Here is a 19,537-nt window from a genome sequence, read left to right on the forward strand (position 1 = left end):
GCTGATGTGGACTGACCCTCATTCATTAAAACTAAATGAATTAAAATCACAATTAATGGTAATAAATGCAGCTGTTAGATTGTGGACTTTACTACCTGGGCTCTTTGGCAACTATCCATTATTTTAAAATAACATTTGTTGGCTTACTTCCTCTAATCTTGTATGAGAAAGTGAAAGGGATGATTTCCTTTTTAATAAAGAAAATAGGTTTTAAAGCAGAACACAAAACAGTAAATAAATGAAAAGCAAGTACTTTTCCCAAGAATGTTTTTTACTGTACATTTTGTAGCAAAGAAAAAAAAAAGAGAAAATAAAGGAAAAATATTCTGATTACAAGGATGTCATTTTCTAAAACTCCAAATAGGAAACATGACAAATACAAGATAAAGTACACAGCCATGTCACAATATATCTCTGCACCTTTAAAAAAAATATACATAGATTTTTTTTCATGTGTTATTTTCTCTGTGCCTTGCACCCTTTCTGTACGCTTTTTACAAAATCAAAGGATTTACAAAATCAATGTGTGATTTCAGGATGGTTCCCATCAGCTGATCACAAATAAATAACAAACAAATGAAAGGGCAGTTGCAGTAGCCAGGAATGCTGGAAATCACAGTAAAGTTGTTAAGGAAAATTATGTCAAATAGGTGGGCAATGTGCATTTACACAACCATAGCAATGACCCCAAAACCTAATGTGAGAAACAGTTTATAAGCCTTAAAGAGCTCCTGTTCTTGGTTAGCAAGGACTTTAGTGAGGGTGATAGATGGGAGTATGCTGGGGACTTGGGAAAAGGCTATGTGTAATGCAGGGGACATATGGGAGATACTCTTCTCAGAGACAACTAAATTTGCCTTGGTTTTGGTGGCTAATTTGGAGCATACCCAATTCCCTGAAATACACAAAATCTTACATTTCCTGTGATGCTACTGACACAGTTAAGCCATATCATGGTGACTAAATAAAGCTTTTTTTCACAATAAGGTAAAAGTCTGTGTTTTTTTTTTTTTTGTCAGCTGAACAGTGACAGTGTGGCCTTTGTCAGAAGCCCTTAGTATTAATGATGTGAAGAGTTCATGGGAGCTACTTTCATTTTCCCTTTCTTTATCCTTTAATAGGAAACCTTGATTGTTATTTTCACTATCCATCTTCGACAGCAACACCACTAGAGATATCAACAGCTGCTGCAATCTGCCTTGAGTATTGACAAGCAGAGACTATGAAGAAGACGGAAGAAAGAGGATTATCTATTTTTTTAATGTATTAGCCCCTAGATTTAATTTTCTGAAGACATAAAGGGGATGCATTGGAGGTGAGTTATACAGTACATCAGAAATTTGACCTTTGTACATATCCTTCTTTTCATCTTGGGGATTTGATGAGACTGAAAACAAAACAAAAAATGCATGGAAACATTTTGTGTTGTGGGGAAAAAACAACTCAAAAGCACTAACAAGGCAAAACGGAAGAGAACTCATTAAATTTGAACCAAAAAGCCCACTCAGTAACAAGTGTTGTTTTCCCAGATGTCACAGCTAACACCATGAGATTATGCTGCACAGTTTGCTCTGATCTGTTCCTGTGGATGCCCTGCCTGCACTTTTGAGAAAGTCACTTGCAATGACAACCAGATGTATCCTAGCACAAGTTTTATGTCCACAGAACTGTACTTCTATGGCTAAAAGAAAAGAGGTGCCCTTTAAAAAACAAAACCAAAACAAACCCTGTAAAATTAAATTTGTGCTGTTAAACACCTTTTCATCTTCTTTGCTTAATGGCTCACCAAGAGTCTGAATAACTTTTGGAAAACAATGCTAAATAAAACTACCAAATTCCTTGAAACATTCACTCATAATTTAGCTGGGGCCAGATAAGAAAGGCTCCATACATGCCTATTCACATTTCATTGCCTTCTTTCTCTTTTAATATCCCTGTTACTTGTTTGTCTTTTTGGCTGGTACAACTGAAAACATTTCTTCTCCTCTCTTTCCAAATGAATGGCCCTGCAGCAAACCACACTTTATAACACATGAGGGGAGAAGAGGAGGGGGGAGAAATTGATATTTAAACTGTGCTTTCCATTACCCACTCTGAGCTCCCAAAAGTCCCTTTTACCCCTGTTAGGTCATTGTCATCATACTGTAAAAGCATGCCATTCACCGAAAGGCTCCTCTTTGTCCAAATGTTTGTTATCTTTTTTGGATAGGTGCAACATTGAGATGTGGCGAAGTCACCCATGTCAAAAGAATGGCTACGTTTAGTTTTGCCTTCCAGAGGCAACATGAGGAGGCTGCGAAATTTGGACTCTTGCTGGCCCAACAGTGGCTCTTTGTCCGAGTGGCAGGCCACTGTGGAAGTTCTAGAGTCTGTCATCTCCTCCTTTTTCTGACATTTTAGTTCCAGGGAGGCAAAAGCTCCCATTAGCCGGTCAATATTGTGTTTTGACCTGGAAGGAGGCCTCCACTTACTGGACAATGTGCCCTGTTCACTTTGGAGGCTATAGTCATCACACTCACGGCTGTTTGCAGAGCTGGAGGAAGAGGAGATGCTGCTCCGTGCAGACTGACAGTTGAACTCCATAAGTTCATTTCTCACCACCACTTTGGGGTTAACTTGGGGCAAGACTCCATTCTGAACTGGTTGTGCTCCATTTGTCTGTGAGTAGACATTGCTGACGTTAGACATCTTGTCCTGGGAATTGTTGCAGACCTTATAGCGAACCATGAGAACTATAATGAATACCAATAGAGTTGCCACAATGATGCCTCCAATGATCAGAATCATGGTCCCACCCAGGAACTGACTGTGCATTGACTGACACTGAGGGTAGTCTTCTTTGGTGAAGAACTGAGCGCATCCCACAATATTGGTAGCAGTAAGGGTTGTGGCTGTGTCATCCCACATTGCCAGGACACAGAGGTCATAGCCTGTTCCAGAAACAAGGTTGTTTACAACAAAGGCTTTGTTTGTAGCTGGAATCATCCTTAAAAATAAAGGAAGAAAAAAAAAAGAAAAAAGAAAAGGTTACTTTTGACACTAAGGGAAAAGAGAGGAGAACAGACACAAGAACAGTATGGTGTTTACTGTTCTTGGTACTGACAGAGAGGAGCAGAGCCATAAAATTCAAATAAGCATTCAGGCTTCCCAACTTCTGTGGGTCCAACATCCAACATTCAAAACTGCACAAATTCAGAGAGCCATCTCTCAAAAGTGCAATGAATGGAATAGGAAAAAGCAGACCAAACCAGTCCAGTGTTTTAATTTTTTTTCTCCTCATTTTCATCTGTCTTAATCTTAAACATACTAAAATCTGAGCAAATAAAATAAAAATATGTGCCTACAAGGAATAGTTCTTTCTGAGTGTGCAAATGACCCTTGCACTTGCTAAGTCTGAACGTGGCAGTTGTTAGATCACTTCACACATGCCTGAACACCTACTAACATCATCAGGTTGCTTTCCTGGTGAAGACAACAGGTTACATCTCATTTTCCTATACCTTGAGAATGCAATGCAGGCAATTACTTCACTCTCACACCTACTTTCCCCATCCTGCCCACTGTGGAATATATCTCCTAGAAATGGAGCTATCACACTCTTTCCCAGAAATTTCTCACTCACTTCAACCACCTTATTCTGTGTGACTGTAAAATAAATACCAGCACTGGCAGTATGGGATGTGGAAGTGTGAGAAGAGGTAGAAAGATGCAGGGATGGAAAGAAGAAGGTTTCTTTAAAATAAAAAAAAAAATACTCAAATAGAAACAAAAAAAAAAACCCAAACCAAACAGCTAAGCCACGCTCCAAGAAGTCTGGTCATTCATTGATATTATACTTTGCTGCCACAAAACCTAAGCAGCCATTTGAACTCATGCAATATTAGACCATCACTAGCATTCAAAATTAGTAGATAGGAATGAGCGTGGTCTACCCCTCTTCAAACTGGCTAAAATTGCAGCATGTTAGTGGAATACAGCAGAGAATCCCAGATATGGTGCCTGCTGAGTAGCCAAGAAGAAAACTGAAGTCATGTTCCATGCAAGCTTGTCTTTACTTCCACATAACAGGCTTGAGTGAGAGACAAAAGCTGACATTAAAAGTAGCCTATTCTGACTTAGAGCTACACATATTTAGCACCAGAAGCAAGGGAGCCCTACAGTCACACCACACAACAAGCTGGTGTGACTGTAACTGGGATAGTAGGGCCTGGCAGGAGGAAAAAGACAGACTCCTTGCAGAGTGCCAGGCTTTCTTATCCTGAAAATGTCATCACAGCTAGCATAAACTGCAGCTCTGCAGAGGCCCTTCTGTGCAGTGTGAGGGAGCAGGCCTGTACAGAGGAGCAGCAATGCAAAGATGCCACATAAATGAGCTTCTAATAATCTTTGCATTTATGCATTCATACCACTTACACAACCTTTCAGTCTGGATACAGGTGAGGAAGTGGCTCCTTTTTAAAAAACAAACAAACAAACACACACAAAAAATCTGTAAGGAAAAGAATTATAAATGAGAGATACCTGGAACATAAACATCACCTGGCAGGTGTATTCAATGTTATGTTTTTGAGGTTCTGGACACATTTATCATCCGAATGAAGATGTTCAGCATAGACATAGATGAGCTATTCAGAATTACCTGAGAGGTCATAAAGTAACCCTCTTGGAAAACTCCAGATAGAGTTGCTAAAATGTTTTTTAATGGTCAGAATGTTTGGTCTCAAGTTCTTTTTAAATGTTCTCCTCTCCCTGTGGCTCTGAGAACAACACACCACTGGCCTCAACAGCTGGGTTAATGCCTGCACTCTGTTGAAGAGGTTGAGACATTTCATATGCACACACCAGGGATGATATATGGAGTAACAGAATGCTATTGATCATCAAATGTATGATCTTCAAACTCTTGAACAGTTTCATCGGTTGCCTTAAATCTCCTTCTGTATCAGCTAGTGCTATATTCCACTTAACACTATCATTCCCAGTCACATGCTTAAAAAAATCTGCAGTGTGCAAGCTGTTCAGAAATTATTTCACTGTAAAACCTCATTACCAACTAGCATTGTTAACAGAAACAATAATCAACCCTATAAACTGGATCTATGACTTGGGTCATAACTCTTGAAAAACAGAGCTATAACACCATCTGTTAGAGCGATTTCTTTTGTTTTGCACTCATAAAACACAGAGAGACCTCTACATTCTCTCCAAATGAACAGCAGACGAACAACTGGATTTACATAGAATATAGCTTTGCATGTGTCTTATGTGTATAGAAATGTAGTCTTTCAGATTATATTTCAGACAGTGTTAACTGTATAGAGTGAACACTAATAACTTCCATCATTTATAAGTTGCTTTTGTCTAACAGAAATATACACAAGCTACCAAGAAAATGTAACTGCCTGAAATATTTCGTGAACTGGCAGATAGTGATAGTGGCGTGAAAGGTAAAGCCATTCCATTTTAAAATGTACAGTAGTAAGGCCATAGCCAGTCCTAAAGCTTGGCCAGGTTAACTACACTGAAGCTTGCCATAAAAGCTTATCTTAGCCTTTAAAAGAAACTGAGTAATTTCTAAATCTAATCAGTCCTGGAAGCTACAGCTGTGGTAATATTGGGATTAATAATAGCTGTATAAAAGATCACAGTTGCAATCCTAATTATGGAAAAAGCAATCAACTCTCCATATACATCTAAAAGGAAGAATATTGTATGTTTCCATAAATAAACTTCAAATGTTCTTGTGAAATATTCAAATTAATGTTATTGTCAAAGAACAGCTGAGCATAGGAATAAGCACCAAGTTCAAGACTACTGACTGATGGCTTGGCTTTGAAAGCGAAGATTTTGGGAAGGGCTTTAAACGCACTTACTACAAGCACGATGACCAAGAGCATATGGGATATGCAAATCTTGTTTGAAAAGGGTGCTTAGACAATCAGGGAGTGTCCGACCAGGACTGTCATCTCCTGAGCAATCTCAAGCTACCCATGTGCTGGTCTGCCTGCAGGCAAGGTTGGATCTGCAGCTTCCCATGCACCGTGTCACCTGCTGATTCAACTCTCACCTGTCCATACCGACAAGTGCCCTTCCAGCCTGTGCAGTGAATTTTTTAGGTGAGGCACAGTTTGCACAGAACTGGCCCCACCCTTTACACCTGAGGTTTAACTGCCAGGCCTAGCGAGCAAGGACAGTGACAGCAAAGTCCGTAGGTCGTAGGTTTTATAAGAGTGTCCTTCTCTTAGATGGCAGACCATACAAGGCCAGACGAGCTCCATCAGCCTGGGTTTGAAGATAGGAGTTTTGCTTCTCCTATGTTCTGAGCAAGACTGTAATTTCCTGGGTCAGTCTCGAGTGACCACTTTCATGAGCCCACCGAGGCACCAGTGGTGCTGTGGCATTGCTATGTCTAGGCGGGATTCTGACTTAGAGGCATTCAGTCATAAGCCCACATATGGTAACCTCACTCCAGTGGCTCCTCAGCCAAGCGCACGCATCAGGGGTCTGAACTTGCGTTTCCTCTCGTATTGAGCAGGATTACTATCGCAACAACACATCATCAAGTAGGGTAAAACTAACCTGTCTCACGACGGTCTAATCCCAGCTCACGTTCCCTATTAGTGGATGAACAATCCAACGCTTCGTGACTTCTGCTTCACAGTGACAGGAAGAGCCAATATCAAAGGATGAAAAAAGCAACGTCGCTATGAACGCTTGGCCACCTCAAGGCAGTTATCCCTGTGGCAACTTTTCTGACACTTCCAGCTTAACCCCCAAAAAGCCAGAAGGATCGTGAGGCCCCGCTTTCACTGTCTGTATTCGTACTGAAAATCGAGTTCAAGCGAGCTTTTGCCCTTCTGCTCTGCGGGAGGTTTCTGTCCTCCCTGAGCCCACCTTAGGACACCCACATTACAAACTCCCCACCTGCCGCTGTCCCTGGAGCGGGTTGGGCCCAGTGCCTGCCGGGCGCTTGGCGCCAGAAGCGAGAGCCCCCCTTGGGGCTCCCCCCCTGCCCGGCCTTGCCTGGCTAGTGAAAAAACAATCAGAGTAGTGGTATTTCACTGATGGCCGGGTCGCCCCAGGGAGTCGAGAGCATGCCCGGCCTCCCACTTATTTACACCTCTCATATCTCTTCACAGCACCAGACTAGAGTCAAACTCAACAGGGTCTTCTTTCACTACTGATTCCATCAAGCCCATTCCCTTGGCTGTGGTTTCACTGGATAGTAGATAGGGACAGTGGGAATCTCGTCCACCCATTCATGCATGTCACTAATTAGATGACAAAGCATTTGGCTACCTTAAGAGAGTCATAGACTACTAAGAGTTAAGTAATTAAACTCAGACTCAGTTTTCTCGCTTGCAGGGAAGACAATCTTGTTTTCATGAAGTTGCCAAATTGTGAGAGTAATTTGGCACTCCTCCATGTTTTAGCCCACCCTTCCTAAATATACTGTCAGCCAGCTATGATGGATGACATTGCTTAACGTTCCCATGCCTAAAATCAAAGCAGACACATTTTCACTCTGGGATATTGATGACTCCTCAATTGTCCCCAACACAGGTAGCTGCAAGATGCTACTTCAATCTTTGCTTTGCTACCTAAGAGAGGAAGTCTTTTCATAGCTGCTCTGTACATGTCGCACCACATGTACAAGGACCACCATGACCTGCCACTGGGACTCAATAACTAAGAGCTTCCACAGAACTAAAAAGGATCATTAGAACTGTGTCTAAGCAGAGGCTCTGCAAGGCTTTGTTCATTTCAATCATCAGCTAAACACAAGAAACTGGTTCCAGGTAGCAACAATCTATAGCCTGGTTCATTGAAATCAAAACTAACTGTGTCAGGGACAATAGATAATGATCAGCGGTGAAACATACAAGGATAGAAAAGTACTGTTTGTCCTTTTTGGCTCCTCCATGAAGAATCCTGCTTTCACTGCTTCCCAGAAAGTCCAGCTTTGGTTCCTACCCAGAAAGTTCTTCTTTAGAAATCCTTGGAAAAGTCTCGACCCTCAGAGACCTTTCTAGATATTGCTAGCCACTTCTTCCAACGTAGGCTGGCCCCCTGCTTTCGAATGAGTGTGTATTTTTGTCAGTATAAAAGCCTGAGCCTCATGCGATGCAGGGGAGGCAGAACATCATACCACCCAGTTCTATGTGGCCTCTGCAGGGATGCCCACTAAGGTTGAGCCTGCCAGCTTGCACTGCAATGATAATTTTCAGAGCTGGTTTCCTGATTGTCTTCACAGGGTCCTTGGGGTTGGTAAGATAACCAAACAACAGAAATATCCTTTACTGTATCCTTTACTATCTCTATATTTTCCTATATTAATAAACTAGTTGAGAGTTCTCTATTTGTGTCTTGTTTTCTCTCACCTGGAATCCTCGAACTCTGGAACACTAGCTTTGGAAAGTTTCTAGTTTTTGAAACTCATTAGATCCTAACATTCACTTCTTAGATCCAAGATAGCAAACATATTTAATTGCAGCAGTATCTTAAGGCAAGGAGCCTGATACCGTCCACCTCTTCAGGGCAGCGTGATCTTGCGGGGATGCTTCTTATCACAGAAGAGGAATAGAGATCTAAATTTGATACTAGCCTTTTTTTAAGGGAAAAAAAAGTAACAGATGACTAATTGCAAGAGGAGATCAACTAGCAAAACACTTACTTATAAACCGATAGTAGATTATGATAGGTTTAATGTGCACAGTTTAAGGAGCCTGGGAATAGTGAGAATTGGAAAAGCAAATGAATATTCAAATATGTTAACAGTGTAAGTATAAAAGTAGTCTTAGCTGAGACAATAGGAAATATGAAAAACTCTCTTTAGCAAAATTCACTATCCAGACACTGACTTTCTTGTCTGTTTTTTTTTCCTTGGGGTAGGAGGAGAAGGCAAATCTTCTCCACTTTAGTGTCAGGAATTTGCTACCTTATTCTTAAGCATTACAGATTCTACCTGAAGGACAAAATACCTCAAGGAAAACTATTCGCATAAGAATGTGGTTCTGACCTCTCTGAAAACCTTATCTCTGAGGAGCGAAATGAACATAGGAGTATTACAAATGACCTTAATTTACAAAAAAGGCCCTCTTCTCTCACCCTTTGGCACAATAGCATCACTTATTGGAAAAGGAGGAGACCTGTGGCCAGGATTGGAGTACGGCATAAGTGCCTGAAATAGAAAAGCAATAGACAGATGCTCCTATGAGAGTTTACATGTGATGAAGTGCTGTGAAGCTGAGATGAAAGTTTGCAGGGCTTTTTCACACGATACATTCTCTTCAATCCATGGAGACTTACGTCTCATTTTGTGAAAGCACTAAAGTGAGAGCATAAGACCCTTTTTAGAAAAAGGATAGTGCTAGCACCCTTCTTTGGAGTCAACCTTATTTTCTGCCACCACCATTAGAAAGTCCTTGCTATGTCCTTGTAGACACAACGTATGGAAATCAAGTAATTTTGTAATTACTCACTTCAGTATGTGGTGATATTAAGAAAATTAGAAAAGAAATAAGTTAGAAATGCAAGAGAAAAAGGTTTGCTGCAGACTTCACTTATAATCCCAGGTGCAAGTGAATACCAATGATTTCAGGGAGTGAACTGTACTGAGAATTTAAGAGACCCGAATGTTATTCTTTGCTTTATCAGTTATACTGATATCAGGCTCTACTTTATCAGTAATGCTCAGTTCCTGAGAAATCATTTTGCTGTACTGTAAGTCTCCTCATTTATAAAATGGTGATAATGTCAGCAATCACCTTTCAAAAGAAGCATGCAGTGAACAGGAGGAAATTAGTAGATATTATGATTACGTGTAATATACAAATGGGTTCCTTTCTTCTCTGTAGCACTGAGGATTAGCAGGAGTGAACTGCTGGTTAATACTGTGGTTATGCAAAACAGACAAATTAGAGAAAAGACAGATTAGGGTAATTGACTAGGCAATTCTATTCCTTTTCACTGTGCAAGAGGAATATGACACTATCTAGTTTTAGCCTGAAACTGCTTTAATCACAGAACTGACAGGGAGCTGTCAAGACAATTCCTTTGGGAAGGCACTTGCAGCTCCCAAGACTCAGTTTTATCCTGATCTGCTAGACTGTGCTGTTTTTCTCATGGTCCTTTTTTTGTATTATTCAGGGCTATATACTATCTATATTGCAACATTTCCTTCGGAAGTGAGTGTTAGTAGTTTAAAAAGGAAAGTTATGCTAATTTATTAAGTTATCATTTATTAGAATTATTGCATCTGAGAAAAGAAGAGAAAAGAAAAGAAAAAAGAAAAAACAAAATAAAGAAAAAATAAAAGACGGGAAAAAAAGAAAAGAAGGGGAAAAAAGAAAAGAAAGAAATTAAAAGAAAAAAAAAAAGAAAAGAAGAAAAGAGAAAAAGATTCTGTCTACATGCAAAATCCCAGAGCAGGCACCTCACAACAAATGGTCCATGCCTTTGTTGGTAAATTCTCTTTTCTTCCAGAGCGATTTCAGAAGCTATATATTTAAAACAGCCCTTGAAACATTAACTCTTGAAGCATGGTGGAACTGCATGAAGAAATTTGCAGTATAGATAATGGGGTTCATGGGGCATGGGAATGTTTCTAGACCATCATTAACTTATCAGTGCAGCTGTAGCTTATACACTGATTATGAAGCAACTGCTAAACAGTAGTGCTAAACGTCATCACTTGTTTGTAACGAAGAGGTTTGCAGGGTGAAAAAGCTAGTGTTCTGTAAAACCATATTTCAACCAGTTAGTACACTGACTTTCCTGTACAGTAATGCCTTAGTGTGAAAATACCAATCTCACCGTACATTCCTATTCTTAGATTTCCTCTTTCACAAAGTTAAATTCACATAAGTGCAAAATATTATCCTGATTACTCTCAGGACTGGAAATTGATCCAGAAAAGTTTAACACTGGAATCTGACCAATTTGCATTTTTCAGTGAAAATCTCAAGCCAAAAATATTCATTTATTTGATCAAGAAGTTTGTTCTCTATTTTAAATATTTGTTTTGTTTCTTTCATTGCAGGAAATTCTGAAAAACTGATGATTCCAGCTAATCTTCCTTTAAAGTAGCGTAGGAGGGTCTAATAGAGACGTGCCTTTCAGATGGAATGTCCACCTTCAGTCCCAGTGGGATTACAGTAGGATACAGAGAAAGAGAAGAGTGGAAGTATCAGTGGTTACATAGTAGAGAAAGACTGGCTAAAGAGCACATAAAAAGAGTGAGTATTCAGATGATGGAGTTCATTTTCTTAAGAAGGACCACATATATCATCCTTTAAAGCTTGATGGATGTAGCCCAATGGCAGACAGGTCTTGTTTCTTCCCAGAGAGAGGTGGTAGTGAAGTTTTAGTGCATTGAGGACAGGTGAGGAAAGAAGGAAGAGAGGGTTCAAATGAGAGAGAATGCAAAAAGAAAAGAGGTTAATGAACATTGCTGGCTCTAGCAGAATCAAAGCATCAGAAGATGACAGAAGCTCAGAGCAGCCATTGGCAGGGCACTATCAGGAACATGGCTACTATCAAAATGATGGAGGAAGTCCAAGGACCAGTGTCACAAAACCAGCTCAATATATGGTTGAGTGCAATCAAAAGTAGATGAAGATCTTTCAGAAAAAAAAACAAGTAAGATGATAGTGAAATGAATCAAGGTAGTGAAAGGAGTTCAGATGGTGAACAGATATTAAGGCTGGAGAAAAGGGAAAATAAAGATCAGAGGAAGACTAGAAGAATCTAATTTGAAGTGAAAATGTCACACATGATGTATTGCCTAGGAGCAAGAGCACTGTACACTTGGCATTCTTCTCTGCTGCCAACTTTTGTAATTTCCTTGAAAGTTTTATGGTGTATACTGATTTTTTTTTTTTTTTGCTGTGTTTTCATCCTGGAAAGCCCCAGTTTCTGCAGACATGGAAATAAAGTAGAATCTAACATGTTATTAAAAATTAAGTAAGCTAATAATGGAGATTAATTTCTGACCATCCAAATTAAAAAAAAAAATACCTTGAATATATATCTTCAGATCATCTTAAATCCTCAGGAATCAAAAACCAAATACAAAGTACCAAGTATATTGCTGTGTGAGATCTCACAGGCTTTTGGCATCTGATTCAAGATTTTTTAATCTAAGAATATGAGAAAGACAGAGACTTGCTGTGACTTGCATCTCCAAAAAATTGACAGTTGTACTTCTGGTGTCATGGGAAAAAATATAGTTGTTAATATTAACAACGGTATAATTCCTCTGTCAGTCATGTCAACATAAAAAAAATGTCAGAAAATACCAGTAGGTAGCCAGTCTGGTTCAGTAAACACTAGTTCAGCCCACCATGACTAATTTCCTGTTTTTTTTTATTTTATTAGTTTTTGGGGGGTTTATGACATATAATCATAACTTTGCCTTCAGATGGAACATTTATTATTAAACATAAATCCCTTCCTGCTTTTTTGAATCTTGTCTTCTCATCACTCATGCATCCAGCTGCCCTTTAGAGAATCCATCTTGTCAGATGAAACAAATAGTACATATAGTTTCTTTATTATTTCCTAATTTGCTTATGTTCTTTTCTGCTCATTTGGAAATGTGGGATGGGAGGTGGGGAAAAGAAGACAGAGCCAAAAGCGATTGATATATCTGTTACACAATGATAAGCCAGGGAGGTACTGATAATTAATATATCCCCTGTGTTAGAGGGGGAAATAAAAACATTAAACTGCTACCTCAGAGAATATAAATTTCTGGTGATACCTGACAGCCAGCTGAATGGGTGTGTACTAAAGTCATTCAGCAGGTGACAAAACAGAGCATGGGCTTCTAGTGGACTTTCTTGCAGAAGGCTGAGTAAGGAGAACCATGGTAGAAGTTATTCCTCTCACCTCCATTAGCCATTGCTCTAAGAGGAAATGCTCCTCTATTATTCTCAGCCAGATTCTTGCAAACAATAGGGAGCCAGAGGCAGACTGAACTGGTGAGGCACTGCTGGATGAATGAAGACCACCAGAACCATCCCATAATGCCCAGAATCAATGAAGGTGCTCAGTTCAGCTGTCCACATGCAAGCTGCTGTGCTGGGACAACCTAATTTTCGTTAATGTTGGTATGACAACACAAAATCAGACTTTCAAGCACCCTGATCTATGCTATTATTTCTTTCACGTGGATGTGCTGACATTAGGCATTTAATGCCCTGATCATTAGATATTACCTTTAAAGCCAATGCAGACATACCCTAGAACGTTTGACAGCACAAAAGATAAATCCGTTCACACTAAACTATTCAGCTGCACACAGAACACTGTTCATCTCAATATATCTGATACTGACTGCCTCTAAAAAAATCTTCACATGAATTCAATTCCAGCTAAAACATATTTAAGCTCATTAGCAGAGTAATTGTAACACAATATGTTTTTTAGTAAATGTGAAACTGAAATATTTATGGAAACAATGGATAAACACAGTAATAAATTAACTCTGTATCATGCTATTGTAGAGTTAGAAATCTACAAATTTCACACCAGTGTTTCAAAAGAGCCAGATGGTAAATTTGAGATTAATCAAAAATATCTAAAATCAGTAATTTAATCTACTGATAGCTGCAACAACATGTTACAACTATTCTATTTCTAAAGGTGGCAAAAGAAAAAAGTTATCCATGAAAGGTGGGTTCAGGTCATAAAGCAGAGTGTGGGACCAAGTTTTCATAGACAAATGGCCCATGCACTGGTTTGAACTGTCATTGCTTATTCTCTCTGACTCAAGCAATTTTGAACTTTCTTGCAGAGTTAGTCATACTAGAAAAGGTCATCCTACCATATCCACATAGTTTTCCAGAAGAGAAGTAAGATTAGAAGTAAGGAGCACATTTAGGAGCTCTGAGGAAATTAGTTTGCAAAAGAGATGCTGCTATTTTCCTGGCAGGGCACAGCTGTGAAAATTCGGCTATATGTTGTCCTTTATTGAGAGTTACAAGTGGAGCTTTCTACTTATTTCCAGGCAATAAGATCTTGCAAATTATAATGGTAAGATCCAAAAAAAGCTGACTAGTTAATAGCTGTCCTTTCCGTTTTTCTGTAAAAGCTGATGTGAGTTGAAGAGAAATGCCTTCAGTGACCTGCTAGCAATTACTTTTGTGTTTACTACTCAGAGCACTTATGATAAGTTACAACTCATATGTCCTGAAGAAACTTTGTGTCCCATCACACAGGCAAATTTTATCTCCAGACAGTTGTGCTAGAATGACAAAAACTCCAGGCACTGCTTGAAGTTATGTTTGCCGGTGTTTTGTAACTGACTGGTCAAAGAAAATTCCAGCATGCTGTTTAAGGCTTTTCTGTCACAAAAGCTTTGTGCACTGGTGAGGAAAGTGTGGTGTCAGCTAACAGGACTATTCTAACTATTCCAACCAAAAGAAAGAGTCTTATTGAGTGAATTAGAGGTCACACTACCCATAGAAGCTATGTACGCATCAATACATGAGTCTGTATAAAAAGAAGAGTTTCACCATCTGTTTAAGACAGAATTTATGAGTTACTAAAAAGTTTAATCAAATGTTATGTAAGGTTTCCCCACCATAGTGGTTGAACTTGTTATGGATAGTTTCAGGAGATGGGGAATGGCTATATAACACAATCTCAAGCATCACTATCATCATGAACTTGGAAAAAAAAAAGAAATTTAAATCCCAGTGGAGAGAAAGGGAGAACTGAATTTGCCAGTTCTTTAAGACTGAGACAAGGAATATCAATTCACCAAAGACACAGCAGGAGTATGCCTATGTTCAAAGAAGAGCACTGCCAGAATGTAGAAATGTGAAAAGATGTATATCTGGAGAGATTTTTACTATCACAGGCAGGTTGAAAAGCAAATAGGAAAACTGTAAGGTTGAGGACCTAGCCCTCTAGCCTTTAAGCCAATACTGGAAACACCTTCTACTATGTATTGTAATGTATACAGTAGAATCTCTTGCTACTCATGAATTAAGAAAACTTACTAAAAAACAATAAGGGAAAATTTGGCAAATAAACTTTTAGTATCAACCAACAAGCTTTTAGATTCTGAGCTAGAAGAGAGAGAAAATCTTTTGCAAAAAAATCTGTGTCACAGAGGTGCACAGCAATGCAAAAGGTAAAGAGAACCAGGATGATTCACAGTGACTTTTACAATAACACTGGCAGAAAAAAATGTTTTTTCAATTGCAGAATAAGAACATGGGGTGTGAAAATGATTAATGGTCAAAAGCATGGTCTTCTGGGGGGAGGGAACGGGGTAAAAAATGAAGCATAGCAAATATATGTAATAAAGGTACTTCCTTTGGGTAAAGCAAAGAAAATGAAGGCTAAAAGGACTAGATAGGCTAGAAAAACATGCAGATGTGGAATTTTGGAATGCTGCACAAAAGGCCAGAATGCTGTTACATCCTTTCAGTTTATGATACCAAAATTAGATAAAAGTATTTCTCATTAACCAGACACCTTTCTTGTTTCAAAGTTAAGCCCTTATTGAAACCATGCTGTGTTAAAAGTGACAAACACATTACTGAAACGGAAAGAGAAATCCATCCAGTAATGAGTTTTGATTTATAATGACCCGAGAAGGAAGAAAAGAAGTTGGTTGATAAATTCCAATAGTAGCACGATATTACCACCTAGAAATATGTTTGTCTGCTAAAGGATCTTAGAGAAGTGGCACGGATTTCCAATACGTGAACAAACTGTATTAGAAAAGTAGTCTACTGTTCCTTAGACATTACAAATGAGACCCAGAAAACTTAAGGAATATGAAATGAGTCATCCATCAGGCTAATGGTGTGACCAGAAACCTGAATGTAAGCAAGAATCCCAGGTTGTGCATCCCAGTAGTGAACCCATTGCAAAAAAAGAAAGCATAAGCAGTGTTTATGGGATTTTTCTTCTTCCAGGTGCTAGCTATATACTTTGCAAATGCATATTTGGCCTTCCTCACTCACAGAAAGTACACAAAATTTTATGAGTACTTGGAAATAATTCAATCCTACTTTTAAGCAAGGTTATCTATTAAATGAGTTGACAAATACAAGACTGCTCAAATTTTGTGTCTCCCTTTTATTATCACAACTGATCTGTTTAGGTTTGATGGCATAACATGAAGAAGAGGCTCATACAATGAGAAGCTCATCAGCAAGCTAATAAGCTTTCACATGAAAAAGAACTACAACAAATGTTAAGGATGCCATCAGTTTGTTGATATGGATAAATCCAGGTTTGTTAGATTTATTACTTCTTTACCATGATTAACTATTATACATGAAAGTTTTTGCAGTCCACCAGTAGAACAAAAGCTTCTACATGTTACAGGCATCCATCTGAGGTCGTTACAGATAACAGAAAACATTTTGTGAACAATTTAATTGAAAAAGTCTACAACTACTGTTGAATTACATTTGTAAGAATGCCCTGTACTTTTGAAAGCAAAATGAAAGAATGGATTCTTCTTTATCTTTGCTTGAAAAACTTTCAAAGCAGTGAGGAATAAAGGAAGAGACTGACAGGACTGACAGATTGCTCTACTCTACGGAGTTTCAAGTGTAAAGCCTGCAAAACTCTCTTCATTCTAACATCTTCTCTGAGCTTTCCTGTTGTGCAGATAGAATAAATAAGTAGGACATGCAAAAATGACCCTAAGAGTTAAAAAAATTGAGAGCATGAAATAAAATGTAAATCAAATACACAATTATATTAAATCCACAAGTTTTGCCTGCTAGGAGAATACAGAATCATTTGTCACCTCTAGTATCAGACAAGGGAATGCTGTCCTCATCCTGTCAAAGTAAGCAATAGTAGCATTTCATCAAATGTTCACTGATATTTAGGAGTAAAAATGATGAGTAGAACATTGATTCATAACATCAAGCAGCATCAAAACCCCAGGGTGAACCCTCTGAAAAGGATGAGGAGTAAAAAGCCAGACTCCATCATTCCTAGAAAGGAGGGTAAAATACTAAAATAAAATAATAAAATAGAATGCTCATTGCATAAAACATAAGATTCCAGGCTTCTTGGAGAGCAGAGCCAGCACTGCAATCTTGGCTACATTATTTCTATGACTCTGTTTTCCCATACATATGTTTATCATGAGTATTATCAGCAATGGCCTTTGACTCAACATTTCTAATAGCCAATGTAATCCTTCACAGGAAACTTAAGAGCATCCCTCCTTAGCTACTATATTGGCTTGGAGAGTTCCTTACAACTGTAGCTAAGAAAGAACAAAATCTGCTGCTGTCAGTAAAGCATTTTATTTTCTTAATAAATGAACACAGAAGTAGTGGAGTGTAGTTGAGAGTGTTTGAGTATGGCAATAGCGAACAAGAATTCTACTCCCTTATGAAGCCCTGCAAAGCTGTACTCCAGTAAAACTGCTAATTTTGGCTTCTCTGCAGTGAGCTGGGTTGGAAAATCCTAAGCTTGCCTCTGCACTACTTGATAGACAGCTTGTGGGCTTCGAGTTCACTTCTCTAAATGATAATTGAATCCCCTTTCTAGGTCTCGCCAAGACAGTGCTGTCCATGGGATGTGTGGAATTTGGGTAAGCACTACAATCAGTCTATGCCAGGACTTCAGCAAGGGAGTGTCTGTGTTTCACTTGAGGAAAGATGTTAGACTCGAGCATCTTGACTGATGAGGAGACTTTTCTATTTTCTTGCTGAGGAAATCAGCCAGCTTTGGAAAGAAGGGATATTATTTTTTTTTAAGTTAAATTTCCTTCCTTTTTCTCTGCCTCACCAAAGTGACAGGAGGGAGATTGACCAGCAGAATAAATGAAGCTGTAAACCTGCTCAACAGCAACTCTGACTAAACAAGAGGGGAGGGTGTGGCCTGTACCCAGGTATTTGTAAAAAGACTCCCCACATTTCCCCAACAATATAAAAAGATGCAAAACGTGTATGGTCTAAAACCAGCTGTCTTTTGTCCTTGAATCTGCATGGGAGCTGTTTTTGTTTCCACAGTCCCTGCAGGCATCTCAAGGAGAATGCAACCCTGTGCTTCTCCTTACGCTTTTCCCAGCAGATTGTAAATGTAAGAAAAATTCCATGCTCAAGCACCTTGAGGACTCACCACTTTAAGATTCAGTGCTGCGTTCAGAAGAGACATTTAGAGCATGCTCTTTTTCTGGCCATGGGCACACTGTCTTTGCAGGTGTGTATTTTTACATACCTGCAATGTTCAGTGGAAATCTTTTTCCTGGACCTAACTTAAGAAATATTTGCCTTACTATGATGGTGCCGTAGATCATTATTTGGTGGCTGGAAATTTCCGCATTCAGGTATGTAGCGGACATTGTGGCATTGCAGAAAGTTTCTATGGGCTGCTGCCTTTTACATAACTTGGAGAAGTTACTACCTAACGTGCCTCGTAGGCAGTTTAAAATTAACAGAAACTACAAACAGAGCCAAATAATTTGCCACAGTGCATGTGTTTCTCTCTTCCACATAACCGTAACTATAAGCCACAAGTCAAAGATGATTCTGGTCATAAATTCACATGGCTATGCACCTAATTAAAGTATAACTCTGACTCGTGGTGATTAAATTTCAATGAAATATTAAAGAATGATTAAATGGTTTTAACACCTCAGCAGTAGAATGATTTTATTCTATCATGAATAAACTTCATCATTATGCTTCAGAAAATTCATTGTTTTTTAATTACCATGCTGGCAACTTTATGTGGTGTCATAGAAAAGAAGAATAAAGAGAAAATTTACCCAGGGATGTCAAAAGTGGACCTAGCTAGGGTACCTGACAAACACAAATCCCTTACTTAAGCAGAAATTGCAAGTTTGATAATGGCTAGTGTCAGGAGTGTACATTTTTAACGATGGAAGGAAGAAAACTTAAAATGGATGCAAGATGACTCGGATAAAGGTGAATTGGAAGTATATGGAGCAGTATGGCCCTAAAAGATGATAGAGCAAAAATGCAAATGCACCAACTGTTTTCATCTTGGTTTAAATCAGAGTCATGGGGATGAGCAGCGTGGTCCTCTGGAGCCTTTTGATACTGAGACTGTTCACCCAGACACATGCACGCTATGACTTAACACTTCCTTCAAGTGTCAACAGGAGTGTTTTAAAGCTGTGTTTGTGCTCACTGTATCTGTACAAACCTGTACGACTGCATCAAGTCAATGATTATTTCTTAAGAGAAATATGATCCTGCAATTTCTCAGCTAAAGCCCTGCTGACATAGTAGTACTTGAATTGTTGACACAAGCATGTCAATGGCAGCAGCGGAAACAGCAAAAAGGAAGACTGACGAATGGCTCCAGTGACCACTAACCATCCCAGACAACAATAAACCACTCAAAAATCTAGATCTAGATTTGACTACTCAAAAATCTAGATCTAGACCAAATCTCTTACATAAAGACTAACAACACAGAAAGCAGGCTAAAACGCAGAGAGATATGTCTGCAGTGCTTAAATACATGCTTAAATACATACTTGAATACAGTGCTTGAATGCATCTGTCCAAGGGATTGG

At 39.0% G+C, this 19,537-nt stretch overlaps 1 protein-coding gene across 1 annotated transcript in view; it reads right to left on the reverse strand.

The window, feature by feature from the left end:
• Window positions 1-250: 250 nt before the first annotated feature.
• The window catches only part of LRFN2 (leucine rich repeat and fibronectin type III domain containing 2), a 181,197-nt gene continuing 161,910 nt past the window's right edge, over window positions 251-19,537 (reverse strand). The window contains exon 5 of the mRNA XM_005145322.3: window positions 251-2,986. Coding sequence (XP_005145379.1) covers window positions 2,068-2,986 — 919 coding nt within the window. The 3' untranslated portion in view covers window positions 251-2,067. The remainder of the gene's footprint in view (window positions 2,987-19,537) is intronic.

The sequence above is a fragment of the Melopsittacus undulatus genome, chromosome 3, assembly GCF_012275295.1.
Source record: "Melopsittacus undulatus isolate bMelUnd1 chromosome 3, bMelUnd1.mat.Z, whole genome shotgun sequence".
In the NCBI taxonomy this organism is placed as follows: domain Eukaryota; kingdom Metazoa; phylum Chordata; class Aves; order Psittaciformes; family Psittaculidae; genus Melopsittacus; species Melopsittacus undulatus.